The sequence below is a fragment of the Notolepis coatsorum genome, assembly GCF_963971535.1.
Source record: "Notolepis coatsorum genome assembly, chromosome: 1".
Lineage (NCBI taxonomy): Eukaryota > Metazoa > Chordata > Actinopteri > Aulopiformes > Paralepididae > Notolepis > Notolepis coatsorum.
In genome coordinates, this window is record NC_140165.1 from 73,626,597 (window position 1) to 73,641,782 (window position 15,186).

Below are 15,186 nucleotides of genomic sequence, written 5' to 3' on the forward strand. Positions count from 1 at the left end.
AGACAGAAACCGATTTTGAGAAAGTTCCACGTTTTGGCTTTGGAGTTCTGTCCTGGCGAATATTCAATAAACCTTTGTTGAAACGCACCAAGTAGGGGTCTGACAGTCTTTCTCTTCTTCAAGTTCAAGTTTCTTTATTAGTTGTCATACAGAAGTACAGAATACTTTTATACAAAATTCTTCTTTCTGTTACGCTCCAGAGACTGTGCTAGACAAAAAGGATAAGTATAAAATAAAATAAGTACAGCAAGTAAAAAATAGAAGTTACGTACGTAGACACAAGTGTTCAGTATGTACAATGTTCAATGCAGAGTACAAGTAACTGACTCAAGTTACCATACAATATACTATACAATATACTAATATACAATTTACAATTTATCTACAATTTAGAGTAAGGTGTACTGAGGTATGGGTTGTAGTGCAAATTCTTTGCCAATAAATATAAAGTGTGTTTAGGTGTTCTAAAGTGTGTAGAGTGGGAGCTGCAGTGAGTTGTTTGTTTAAAGTGAGTGTGTGCATGTGGATGTGTGTGCTGTGAGTGCATTTGATGGTTGTTGCATAGTGTTATTGTTCGTTGAGCAACCTGATGGCCTGGGGGATAGAAGCTTCTTCTGAGTCTTTCTGTGCTTGCCATGAGACTCCGGTATCGCTTGCCTGACCGCAGCAGTTCAAAGAGGCAGTTGTTTGGGTGGCTGGAGTCTTTGATCATTCTCTTAGCCTTACCCATGCACTGCTTGTTATAAATGTTCTGGAGAGTGGGAAGCCCCCCTCCAATTGTGCGCTCGGCTGAACGGGCCACTCTCTGTCTGCTACGGTCTTGTGCGGTGCTATTCCCAAACCAGGAGGTGATATTGCCAGTCAGGATGCTCTCGATTGTACATGAGTAGAAGTTCTTAAGGATCTTCTGACTGACTTGGAACTTCCTTAGGCGCCTGAGGAAGTAGAGGCGTTGCCGTGCCTTCTTCACAAGACTGTCAATGTGGTAATCAAATAAGATAATCCTAGATTTATGTTTGGATGACTGATTGGGCTGAACCGGTGTCCTGCCTGAGAGGGGATGGGCACGGGGGGTCAACGGTCATGCTTCCGGAACGCGCACAAAGTGCGTGCCAGACATGTGAGCATTTCATATTGTCTCAAAGATGACAGGAGGCGGGTGCGGCTGGGTAGCGCAGTGGACTAAGCACTCACCTACCACCACAGAGACTCTGGGATCGAATCCAGCTGTCAGCGGTACCTCCGGCTTGGTCAGTCGTCCCTACTAACACAATTGGCAGTGTTAGCGGGTGGGAAGCCGGTGGGGTATGTGTCCTGGTCGTTGTGAACTGCGACTCCTACTGGTCGGTCGGGGCGCCTGTTCAGCAGGGAGGGGATCTGGGGCAAATAGTGTGAACCTCCGCATGCGTTACATTCCCCCAGTGAAACTCCTCGCTAGGCTTTGGCCACATAGAGAATTAATCAGTTATACTCCAATCTGGTAAATGCGTTTAATGTTGCTTTGCGGTGGAATTCCCCTTTAAAGATAAATGGCAAATAAGATGGGACCCAAAATCTATCCCTGCAGAATTCCTTTTATAATTGGCAAGAACTCAGAATGCGCACTCCCCATCTTCACACTGAAGTCTCTCAGACCGTCTCTCTGAAAACAACAAGCATTTGTATCAAAGGCTATACTGTAGATAGATACTATATCATCTTTGTAAATGACCAACTGTGTCAAATGCTTTTAGTTTTGGAAATTGGTAGCAGGTGGTGACAGTGGATGCCTATGGCAGTTCATTCTGGAGGTTGAATGATCTGGTTCTTTTAAATTGAAATATTGCATTAAAATATTCTATTATCTAAGAATAAACATTTTGTAAAATAATTTTAGTTATTTTCTAAATAATGTCACAGTAGGCCTATACCATTTTGGGGGAATCATATCTATAATGACTTCTAATACAACACAGATTTGGAACATTTAAATAATCAAATGAAGAAACCAATTACCTCAATTACATTCTGAATCCTATTTATTAGAATATGAATACCTATATGATCACAAACAATATCATTTCTCAAGGTGGGCAATCGATAATATTGATATAAGCCTGAGATAAAGAAATCATCATCTATTCATGTGTGATAACATGGCTAAAGATATTCTGTACATATGACTAAAATGTGCACAAAGAAATGTCCTGTACAGAGTGGGGGGAGCAGTGAGCGTACACTCTATAGTAAGTCTGAAATGTCCTACTAATCTGAATGCAGTAGTTAGTTATACACAAAACTACATTTACCCTACCACACATTAAACTCAAACCACAATGCAAAATCCACTTCTGTAGTGATTGTGTGTAAATATTTTGGCATATTATTGGGAATAGCTAGCATACTGTAAATGTATACTAACTATTTCATTCAAAGAGTAAATTCAAGAGTAAATGAAAACCCTAAAATGAACTCTGAACCGTAGCTGTTGAGCTTGACAAGTTGATATATGCTGTACTATATTATAGGATAGCAATATTGTTCAAGTCAAATGCTCAAGCTGGAGCAATTAGCAAACAAGAAATATTTGATGATGGTACCTTACCCACTACTCCAAGGTTTTGATTTAATAATATATCATATACGATCTCCACTACTAGCAAAAATAATGACTTTCATATGGGAGATAAACAGTGCGTATTGCTTAAAAGGTTTAGTGGCTAAACAGAAAAGGCAATGCAATGTTTACCACTGTTCACCTTTCTTCCCGCGCTGCATGTAGTGTGTAGGCTACACAGATATTAGATGTCCAGATACAGAGGGGTAAAGAATCACGTTACGGCACTGAGTAGGCGAATAGCAGCTGAAAGAAATTCATAGTCTGAGTCTGAGTTATCAAACCAGTTAAATAAAAAAGACAACAATATGAATAAAACAACAAATTCACAGATAAAGATAAAAAATCTGAATAAAATAAAAAGAACCACTGATATAAAAGGTGGAGTGCAAATGTCCAAATCATGGCCTGCTTTGTTTCGGTGAGGTGACGCGTGCATTTGCTAAACGTTGGCAATATATGGTCCTGTTGCAATAGACAAATAATAATAATAATAATACAAAAATAACAAAAGATTTAAATAGTTAAAAGAACCCAAGGCACAAAACAAGAAAACAAATAGCCGTACATTTGGACACAATGCCATTTCTAGAGTTCCGTCTGTTGTGTTGTTTAAAAGGACAGTAGTAAAGGCTCTTCATTTAAAATATCCTGAGAGTGGACCCTTCTTCCCGCAGGGCTTCCAGGCGACGGTTTCCACCCGGTTCCTCATTAAGAGTGTGGTTATCAAACGCTTACGAGAAGCAGTCAGTGAGTAATGTGGATGATGGAGGTCGCAGGAATAAACGCCCTCTTCTTTTCCTCGACCCCGTTGTCTGCCAGAGGGGGGAGAGAGAAAGGTCCAAAAACTAAAAAGCTTTGTGTATCCGTCACCAAAGCAAGACCGCTGGCCGGGCTCACAGGGAGAGGATGGTGAAGGCTCACAGGGAGAGGATGGTGAAGGCTCACAGGGAGAGGATGGTGAAGGCTGACAGGGAGAGGATGGGGAAGGCTCACAGGGAGAGGATGGGGAAGGCGGACAGATGGACTGTGCTGAATGTCCGTACGGTCAGTGTTTTCCGTTTCACCGAACTCCGCTGAGCCAGAGCGTGTGGAGCGTCCAGGAAGGTGAGCAGCCAGGAGGTGGAGGGTCAGGAGCTGGAGGTCAGGAGGTGGAGGGTCAGGAGGTGGAAGGTCAGGAGGTGGAGGTCAGGAGGTGGAGGGTCAGGAGGTGGAGCGGCCAGGAGGTGAACGGTCGAGAGGTGACAGCAGAGAGGTGGCAGCCACGCTCGTCTACACGTGGGTGCGGAAGAGGTAGCTAGCCTGGAGCGGGCGCCTGCTTCGCAGGGGGATGAACCACAGTACTTTCCAGTGTGTGCCAAACACTTCAGCCAGAGCCCACTGCCATGACCTCTTTGACCCATATCTGTGGGGGGGGGGGGGGGGGGGGGGAGACACAAACAACACTTTTTCACATTTGTTTCTAAACATATAGGGTTGCATAAAGGTCCCATATAATGAAAAACAAACTTTCTCGGCATACATGGGTCTCTAATGTTCCTATTAAGGCAAGCCAGTCAGATTTCGTGCCTTTCAGAAACTGTGCCTTTAAACGAGTCGTGGACTCCTGTCTTATATGATGTCACACAAAAAAGCTCATTGTAATGTGCCTCCTTGACTCGTGTGAGCATGTGACAAACACGCATATACAAAATGGTGGCTTGCTCACAGGGATTAAAGCAAAAAAAAAATCTCCTGACTGAAGTTTTTTTCAGGCCAAGTCATATTCTTATTTGAACCTCCACTGTATTTATTTTTTAATAGCGTTAGCGTTTTAACACATCCACCGCCGTTCACGTTGTACAGCGTTATTGCCCGCCATGCGTTGTCTGCCAAACCACGCTGTACAGCGATATTGAGATCATATTTAATTTTTTCACCATCAGGCCTGTACACTGCGATGATATGATCGCAAATTGCCCCCTAATTTGGTCCGTGCGAGTTTAAAATAATATCTGGGGGCAAGCTTGCGAGTGGTGATTTCAACCCTTCATTCGCATTTCACTCCTAAATTAATCCATACAAATTGTAGTAAAACATTAGCCTACAACCAGGGCTGTACAGTGCAATATAATGTTGCGGTTGTAATTTCATTAGACAGACCAGCGCGGACCTTTAATAACATGCAATTTAATTGACACGAGCAATGAGCTAACGGTAGCTTCTAACCAAGGTTACCATTAGGATTATGCTAAGCTAACTAGCGATCTCTGCTAACCCTGGAAAACGGTCAAAGCGGACTCCACAAGACTAGTTCCATTCGTGAGGAAAGGGGTGGGTTATATTGACAACGCTTGACAACAGAAGTTTAAACATAACTTCATATTTATTGGTTATTCATTTCTGTATATCATTGAATTTCCATCTCGGTGTGTCTCCATCTCTTCCTGTTTACATTCGAGTGTGACGTCATCACCTACGGCAGCTTAGACTATCAAAACGCGAAGGGGGGGGCTGGCTCTCTTGTTCGTTCTCGCCCCCTCTCTCTCTCTCTCTCTCTCTCTCTCTCTCGCTCTCTCTCTCTCTCTCTCTCTCTCTCTCTCTCTCGCTCTCTCGCTCGCTCTCTACATTCAATGATTTAAAGTAGCCAAATGTTACACACAGTATAAATACTAACTGGATAGTTGATGATATAAACATTTAATTTCATTATCTGAAATATTCTAAAATCATTAAGTCTGTGTGATTATTATTTTCTCACAGTAGTGTGTGTGTATATATATATATATGTGTGTGTGTGTGTGTGTGTTTGGCTAAAGTGGATAGAAAACACAGTACTGTGTAAAAGGCACCCAAGAGTTTTTATATAAATTGTCTTAGATGTAAATAATTTTTTTTATTAGTGTGTCAGTAGACTACTCTTAGTACATTTTCATTAAATTATTTTTTAAAGCATCTTCATGGTTTAATAATGCAAACATATGTTGCAGGGACTTATTATAAGCATCATATTGGCGTGACTGTATGCATCAAAGGGTTAAATCAAGCATTTTTAAGTGCTTTATAGGAAATGTCCAAATATCGCGATATCATTTAGAGGCCATATCGCCCAGCCCTACTATAATGGTAAAATGGTTATTTAAAAATTTGCCCCTAAAAAATATTGTTTGCCCCTAAATTTCTCATTTAGGGGCAAGTGTGCCCCTAGTGAAAAAGCTTAGCGTACAGCCCTGACCATGGCATTCATAATTCAGCCACCCAGCCTCTGGTGATACAGTGGGACTCTGCACAATATTGCAACGCCTCAATACCGCCACCTGGTGGAAGTGGCAATCGGTGCATCTGTGAAATCCGTCCGGCAGTCACATATTGTTGCGGGACTCCAGACATACACTGGCGTGCATATGGATCGCTGCCATAACTCAATAATCTATATGATTTGGGCGTTTATTGCGCCATACAAACCGGAAATTAATCTAGGAGATAGACGTCAAATAAGTGGGATCTTTTTCCTCCAGTCTCGTCGGACGCTAGAGGACGCTAACGTAATTTTCAGCCCAATTGTCTATTAATTTCACCACAAACCGATCTGATCAATATATCACCCATACTACATAAAGCATTTACTGACGACCACGGAATTATAAACGACCCCCCCCCCCCCTTTCCTCCGCGCATGATGACGCATAACGTATAGGATCATATACAGTTGAATTTTTTTTATATAGCGTGTATCGGGAATAAACGGCAATTGATAATTTATATGCGTTTAGGCCTATAACTCACGTCCTACGAATTACTGCAGAAAACGATAAAAACATACTTATATTCTAGAAGGTATTTTTGTATGAATGTTTGAATGAAAAAGTATAACGTTCCTACATCCTGAACAATAGATAATCGATGTTGAATGGGCCATAGTAATGTCAATTTAGCAATACAATTTAAAAAGTTATAGCCCTGCAAAGAAGGTGAAGGGCTGTCTTAAATACTTCGAAGCTTCGTTCGATGGCACAAACTTCGAACATAAAAAAAAAAATCGAAGTTTAAAAAAAAAGAAGAAAAAAAATCAATATTTCTTTTTTTTTTTACTCCGGTGTGTGTGTGTGTGCATGGGGCCATTGGGTGGGGCCGGGGGACAAATACACTGGAGGAAAGTAACCCAGCTCAGCACTGCCCAAATTATATCATCACTATTGCCTGTTTGAAGGATATCATCCTCAAACGCATACACCACCTACACGCCTATTCTCAGTCCTTGCGCCACAATGGTGGAATGAACTACCCACCCCAGTTAGGACAGCCGAATCCTGTCCAATCTTTCGCCGTCGACTAAAGACGCACTTCTTCAACCATTATCTGAAATAAAATATAAAAAAAAAAATAAAAAAATCTAACCCCAACTAACCTTACTGTCATGCACTTGTCCTAATAAACTAACCTACACTGTAGCACTCAACACTTTGATGAACATTGTTGCTCAGCTGATAGAGTTGTATCCTTCCTGATGACCTGTCGTACAGAACTTGTAAGTCGCTTTGGATAAAAGCGTCAGCTAAATGACTAAATGTAAATGTGAATGTAAATACCTTGTAGAATTCCACACATAAGAAAGAAAGATACTGGGATGAATAAACAAAATAGGAAATAAAATGTAGAAATGCATGCAATACATAAATAAATATGAATCTCCATATATGAAATAGAACATTTAGATAAGGTGCTACTGAGATGTTTTGGTGAGTTCTTTGTTTTTTTGTGGAAGTAGCCCTTCTTAAAAATGCATGAACATTCACTGATAATTGGTCTGTAGTGGAGTTACAAGGTCTACATTGCCGGACCATGTAGAATCCGGACCTTGTAGACTGACATAATTATGTGCATAGTTTAGTCTACACAGGCCATATTTCAAATAATCTAAGTCTTACTTCATTCATCTTAAACATTCTTGATTTGGGGGATTGGTAGTTCCCATGAAATCTGAAGTTGTTCAAACGACAACAGCGAATCACCTTGAATTAAATCACACAGCCGTGTTGGCTGCGTCACAGTCACGAAAGGGGCTACTTAATTCATTAATCCAATCCACTTTATTTATAGAGCACATTTAAAAACAACAAAGTTTACCAAAGTGCTGTACAAGTCCCACAACATAAGATTAAAAAAAAAAAAAAAAATAAGTAATTAATTTTTTTTTTAATTCGAAGCTTCGAATTAAAATCGAAGCTCGGCCCCGAAGCTTCGATTGGCAAAAAAAATTCGAAGGTCAGCCCTAATCTCCATAGGCTTAGAGTGGTGGCAGACTGGCTATATTGATAGATATAAGTCATGGCAGGGAATGTGTTAAGGGAGCCTACTTGTTTCGGTTTCGGCGATAATCCAATGTACAGTTACCCCCCCCCCCCCCCCCCCCACCCCGCCTACCCAACCCTGTACTGAGCTGTACTGTATATTCTGCAATCTGTTAATAACAATCAATCAATCAATCAATCAATATTTAACAGATTGCAGAATGGGTACAATACAGTACAGCTCAATACACACAATTGTTAAGGAGATGCAGACCAGAGAAAGACATTTGTCTTGTTTACATCAGGGTCCCCCATTTTCAATTCATAGTGACATTTATGACATACACAACATTTATGGCATAGGGACATACATGACATACTACAGGTATATACTAATGTTACATTTGTGACATATACGATATGCAAATATACAGTACTGTTACCCATAGATCCTAACATAGATTATACATATGATGGGGAGGAGACTGTACATTAGGAGGGGGTGGGCGGGTGGGAGAAAAAATATACATACAGTGGGGAGGAGACTGTCTACAGATACACCTGTGTGATGTTGCTACGGAGTTAAGCTAATAAAAGATACTCACAACCACAGAGGACTCACGAACATTGAGTGCTCAGAACATTGAACTATCCACACACAAGCACACATGAACACACACACGACACGCACGCTGTGCACGCTCACACACGAGCAGCCACTTAACACTTTAACATGAGCGGGCACACACTCATGTCGCACACACGCACACTTATGGCCAAAGGAAAGGACACTTTAAATTAGAATAACAGGAACAGTGTATTGCACTACCAAAGCTAACTAGCATGTCCCATATGCTCTGTAAATAACTATGTACAGATACCGAGATGTCACTCCATGTTACTGCACAATGTTGTTTTTTCATTTTTTTATTCTATTATATGTTGTACCACGGTATTGCACATCGTTGCGGGCAAGACCACCCGCATTTCATTGTATACCTGTATGCCGTGACAATTAAAACTCTTGACTTGACTTGACTTGTATTTGTACTGTGTGTGAAGTAACACGACAATGACAAATGTGTTGTTTCTGTTTATCTTTTTGACATAGTTGCGGAACACGGAACAAGTTAACAACTCACCACTAGCCCCCAGTAGCCTAGGCCCTAGCCAGTCTCTTCAAACTTCCTCTCAAAACTTTCTTTTGTTAGGTGGTGCCGCTCATCCTTTTCGTCTGAGAACACTGCAGTGGGTTTTCTTTTACTCCTTCCATTAACGTTATTAAAGGGGAACTATTTTACTATTTCTTTCACTATTTGGGCACTTTTACACAATTCCTGTGAGTCTATGGAACACCTCTGTCATTTTTTTAATTCATTGTTTTGTATTTCTAATGAAGTCCTCAAAAACAGCATTTTTCTACCTCAAGCTCATAAGCCGTTTTGATCCTGGGCTCCAACCACGGTGGGGCCTGATGCTACACAGCCACATTATTATGCAGCTGAGACATCTCTGACATCACAGATCAGCAGATTTTCAGATGACTCAGTTCAGTGAGGGTGAATATTGTGAGAGGAGAAATGGAAGAATGCGCCAATATGAGAATTAGAGACATAGATCATATTAATATAAGTACACATAGCTATGAAACAATGCTAAACACTGAAAAAGGCCATTTATAAAGATAGGTCCCCTTTAAGCTAACGTTAGCTAATCGGTATAGCAGGCATGCGTAACGTTAGTGCAAGCAGGTGGTGGATGTGACGTCGGTAAACAAGGAGAGATTGACGCGCGAGGTCGGTCAGACCAAGTTATAAGAATAAAAGTGATGGGCGGCTACGTGGCGTAGTGGGCAAGGCGCTCGCCACGAATGCGGAGACGCTGGGCTCGCCTGTTCGAGCCCAGCGCTCCACATTGCTTTCAGTTTAGCTGGTCGTTCATACTAATACACATTGGCCGTATTAGGGGGTGGGAAACTGATGGGTGGGGATCGGGCGTTGTGGACAGCGACTCTTACAGGTCGGTTGGTGCGCCTGCGCAGTAGAATCAGGAAGTGTCGGGGGCAGCGTGAGCCTCCCACGCGTTACTCCTCGCCACTGAGAGATCGAGCTGTGCAGGTGAAAAGATGCGACTGCTGTTACCTCAAGCAGGGGCGGATTTAGGATTGTAGGAGATCCGGGGCTTAGCCCAGATGGGTTTTTTTTTCTTTTTTTTTGGGCAGGCAAGGGACAGATTTTTTTTGAATTTAATGAACCTGTACGTGCAATTTCCTGCAATATAGAGCCTTCAATCTTGACCAATAAAGCTGCTCTTTTCACTATAAAACTCAGTTAACCATAACGTAGTTATGGTTAGATTTATATATTGGGGGGGGATATATCATATTTTTCATATAATCAAAAAGTGGTGGCGCAAGATCTTACCTTTGCTCCCCCAAGTTCAATAGTGGGAGAGCAGAGATGCGAGCGCTTTAATGCCTGCTAGAATGAGAACAGGACTGAAACAGAGAGGTATAGAGGCTGCTAGAATGAGAACAGGACTGAAACAGAGAGGTATAGATGCTGCTAGAATGAGAACAGGACTGAAACAGAGAGGTATAGAGGCTGCTAGAATGAGAACAGGACTGAAACAGAGAGGTATAGAGGCTGCTAGAATGAGAACAGGACTGAAACAGAGCGGTATAGAGGCTACTAGAATGAGAACAGGACTGAAACAGAGGTATAGAGGCTGCTAGAATGAGAACAGGACTGAAACAGAGAGGTATAGAGGCTGCTAGAATGAGAACATGACTGAAACAGAGGTATAGAGGTTGCTAGAATGAGAACAGGACTGAAACAGAGAGGTATAGAGGCTGCTAGAATGAGAACAGGACTGAAACAGAGGTATAGAGGCTGATAGAATGAGAACAGGACTGAAACAGAGGGGTATAGAGGCTGCTAGAATGAGAACAGGACTGAAACAGGGGTACAGAGGCTGCTAGAATGAGAACAGGACTGAAACAGATAGGTATAGAGGCTGCTAGAATGAGAACAGGACTGAAACAGAGGTACAGAGGCTGCTAGAATGAGAACAGGGCTGAAACAGAGAGGTACAGAGGCTGCTAGAATGAGAACAGGACTGAAACAGAGGGATATAGAGGCTGCTAGAATGAGAACAGGACTGAAACAGAGAGGTATAGAGGCTGCTAGAATGAGAACAGGACTGAAACAGAGGTATAGAGGCTGCTAGAATGAGAACAGGACTGAAACAGAGGTATAGAGGCTGCTAGAATGAGAACAGGACTGAAACAGAGGTATAGAGGCTGCTAGAATGAGAACAGGACTGAAACAGAGGGATATAGAGGCTGCTAGAATGAGAACAGGACTGAAACAGAGAGGTATAGATGCTGCTAGAATGAGAACAGGACTGAAACAGAGGTATAGAGGCTGCTAGAATGAGAACAGGACTGAAACAGAGAGGTATAGAGGCTGCTTGAATGAGAACAGGACTGAAACAGAGGGGTATAGATAGGGATGGGTACCGAATTCTGTACTTTTGAGGTACCGAACCGAAACATGTCGGTACTACCGAGTATCGATTCAAGTGAGATACCGGAAGAAAGGAAAACATTTTTTTTTACCTTTTTTCTTTTCATGTCAATGTTCACACGCACAATATATGCTTACCTAGGATTTGACTTGATTCAACAACAAAGCAGTCGGAGCAATGGCAAGCCGAAAACGGTCGAAATTGTAGTTATTTGAAGTTTGGATTTTTTTTTTATGACTGAGGTAAATTACATTTTTTGAGACTAAAGTACCGAAAAAAGGTACCGTTGGGTACCGGTATCGATTCACAGGTACCGGTACCGTATCGGTTCAAATGTGAAAGGTACCCATCCCTAGGTATAGATGCTGCTAGAATGATAACAGGACTGAAACAGAGGTATAGATGCTGCTAGAATGCAGGGATTAAAGCAAAAAAAAATCTCCTGACTGAACTTTTTTCAGGCCAAGTCTATTCTTATTTTAACCTACACTGTATTTTTTTTAATAGCGTTAGCGTTTTAAGGGAGCCTACTTGTAGAGCCTACTGTCCTGACTGTGACTATAGACCCTACTGTTGTGGTTGTTGTGCCAGGCAAGGAGGCTGTGTGCTGGAGAGTGTAAATGCAAGTCTTGTGGCTAGCTTCTGATTGATGGCGAGCTAGCACCCTTTTCCCATTACTTTGAACCATGAACTAAAAGGCTTGTTATCATACAAACAAGGGACTAAACACGTTATGCCACAACAATGTGGAACGCCCTACCCACAGCGGTAAAAAAATATGAATCCTCAGTGTTTCCCACAGGATTTAGTGAGACTGTGGTGGTGGGTGAACCTCTGCCCCTCCAGAGGGGTCCGGGGGCATGCCCCCTCGGATTTTTTTTAATTTTTTTTACGTTTTAAAGTTAAATGCATCAATCTGGTGCACTTTGAGAGCAAAATTAAGAGGCTAGATCTATGATGATCTTTGTGCTCAAAACACAAAATCGACTAGACACTAGAGCATACATTTGAGCCATCAAAGAAATTAAGCAAAAGTGGTTGCCTGTGTTGAACTAGTTTATTTTTTAGAAGAAAAAAAAATAGACTGGATTACTATTACGACTACTACCAGTGCCAATACTACTGAAACATCCCTATTGGCAAACTTTATATATATATAAAAATAAAAAAAAAGTAAAAAAAAAGAAAAGAAAAAATTAATATCAATTAAAATATTATATAAATATAATCAAATAGACGGAAATCTGTCTCAAGACGGAAATCCGTCTCAAGACGGAACGCTTTAATGCCTGCTAGAATGAGAACAGGACTGAAACAGAGGTATATAGAGGCTGCTAGAATGAGAACAGGACTAAAACAGAGAGGTATAGAGGATGCTAGAATGAGAACAGGGCTGAAACAGAGAGGTATAGAGGATGCTAGAATGAGAACAGGACTGAAACAGAGAGGAATAGAGGTTGCTAGAATGCATAATCTGAGTGTTTTTCTTTCAGCACAAAAAACTTGTTTAGGGGACCTCAAAGACCTATTTAATTTGTTGAAAAGGACAACAATATGGGACCTTTAACCCTTTGATCCCACATGGAGCAAGACTGACTGCAAGATAACTGAATATTATAATGATGATGTAGCAATATGGCCACTGGAAGGCTATGACTTTCCAGAATAGAGCCCTGAAATCACAACTCTTGTTAAAAATAGCTGTGTCGAAGCTTTATCAGGACTCACGTTTTACTGGAGAACTGGGCCATTTTCTCAATCGTGGTGGTGTCCTATAAGTGGGAAGTGGGAAACAGAAAAAGATTAGAAATGGAATAAATACATACATATATATAATATGGGTCCAGTAATATCCAATATTTTCTTTATAAGAATTGCACATTGCAGCAGTAATAAAGAAATTGTGATGGAAATTGGATTTGAATAAAGCACCAGCACCCCAACACTTAGAAGGAAAGGGACATCAGAAAGACATGAGTACTGGAAAACCAAATACAAACACTGCTGTGATATCAGAAAGACTAAACTAATATGTCTTTACTACTCTGCACTCAACACTACAACACCCAAGTTTCAACACTGTTTGATGAACATCGTTACTCAGCTGATAGAGTTGTGCCCTTCCTGCTGACCTGTCGTACAGAACTCTTAAGTCGCTTTGGATAAAAGCGTTCAGCTAAATGACTAAATGTAAATGTAAGACTGGTGGAATGATACAGGAACTTCCCGGGACAGTTACGGACATAAAGGTTTAGCTAACCCAGATAAGTGAGCTTACTTCGCTTAACTCAAATGTAAAGCCATTTAATACATGAATCCAGCGCTGGTTGAGGTCAAACGGTCAACGCACACAGATCCCTAGCGACTTGTACTCACTGTGAGGACGCCGGCCATCTGAGTGTAGAACAGGCTGCTCATGCCCCCGAACATGACCAGCACCGAGAGGGCGGACACCCGGAGCAGGGCCAGCTCGTGGCGGGTCGCGAACCTCTCCTGGAAGGGAAGAGGAACAGACTTCACACTCGGGCTGCGGCAATACCGGACGTCGGTCCGATACCGGGCTAAAATAGCAGGGCCGGACCTAGCACATTTGGTGCCCTAGGCAATGTCAAAAGATATATGGGGGCACAAAAGAGTATAAATAAAGATTGAATATATTCATAATTTATATATATAATTTTTTATTTTAAATTGTTTTAACTGGGCGCAGTTTTTGCCACCACCCTCTGGGTGGCACTCTAGGCAACCGCCTATGTCGCCTATAGGAAGCTCCGCCCCTGTAAAATAGAATCCAGGGTTCGATTCCCGCTTGGGGACCAGGTTTCCATGATGCCAGGTACTCAGGTGGGGTATCTCCCAGGCCTTTCTGTGTGGAGTTTGCATGTTCTCCCCGTGCTCGCAAGGGTTTCCCCCCCGATAAGATAAACCCAATGGAAAAACATGCACAACAACAGATCGCTAACGCTGTGGCGTCCTTGACGAAGACGGGCAGGAGCACTTGGATTGGCCCCCGGGCGCGGCCCTCGCTGGCGTCCTGTCTGCTCCCGGCTGCCCTTGGGGGGAAGGACGACGGGATGGGTTAAGCGCAGAGACGAATCGCATCGGCGATACTACAAAGACAATGCATGCGTGTGTGTTCCGGTGTGTGTGTGTGCTAACCGTGTGTGCTAACCGCTAAACATTGAGGATAATTGCATGCCAATTAAAGACCTCTGAACAGGTCCTGCATTATATTATTATAGTATATTGGTATCGGAGAATTTGACACAACGCTAAAATCCGATACCAAGAGACGCGTCTAACGTGCCAGAAGTCAAAGCGAAGTGGATTGATTTGCTGCCATTTTGACATGTTAACTCTTTTCTAATGGAGAAAGAGTTATTATATCTAGGATTGCTCGATTAATATGGCAAAAATCATAATCATAATTATTTTGGTCAATATTGAGGTCACAATTACTTTACATGATTACTGATTGACTTTGGACTTTTTTGGGGACTTTTTAACAGTGGAATTCCTTGAACCTTAAGATATAATTCAACTGAAAAACTAAAAGGTTTGACCTGGCTGTCCGCAACATGTCATTAATTGTGTGCGAGAGGTCGATCAGTGACCACGTTAGCGTGAGCTAGGTTAGCATGAGCTAACGTTAGATGGAAACAAGACCATAACGTTACTGGTGAAAAAGTGATTTACCTTGGAATACTCCTGTGCCAACTTGCTGTACTTTGCTTGCAGGTATGCAGCCATTATTGCTGGATTATGAATAGCCCCAACTTTAGCCAAGGTAAG

General features: G+C 41.9%; 1 protein-coding gene across 2 annotated transcripts in view; it reads right to left on the reverse strand.

The window, feature by feature from the left end:
• Positions 1 to 274: 274 nt before the first annotated feature.
• The window catches only part of zdhhc21 (zDHHC palmitoyltransferase 21), a 47,054-nt gene continuing 32,142 nt past the window's right edge, over positions 275 to 15,186 (reverse strand). For both annotated transcript variants that reach the window (XM_084317657.1, XM_084317658.1), the window contains exons 6-8: positions 13,771 to 13,887; positions 13,123 to 13,166; positions 275 to 4,001 (exon numbers count right to left, since the gene is read on the reverse strand). In XM_084317657.1, coding sequence (XP_084173783.1) covers positions 3,869 to 4,001; positions 13,123 to 13,166; positions 13,771 to 13,887 — 294 coding nt within the window. In that variant the 3' untranslated portion in view covers positions 275 to 3,868. The remainder of the gene's footprint in view (positions 4,002 to 13,122; positions 13,167 to 13,770; positions 13,888 to 15,186) is intronic.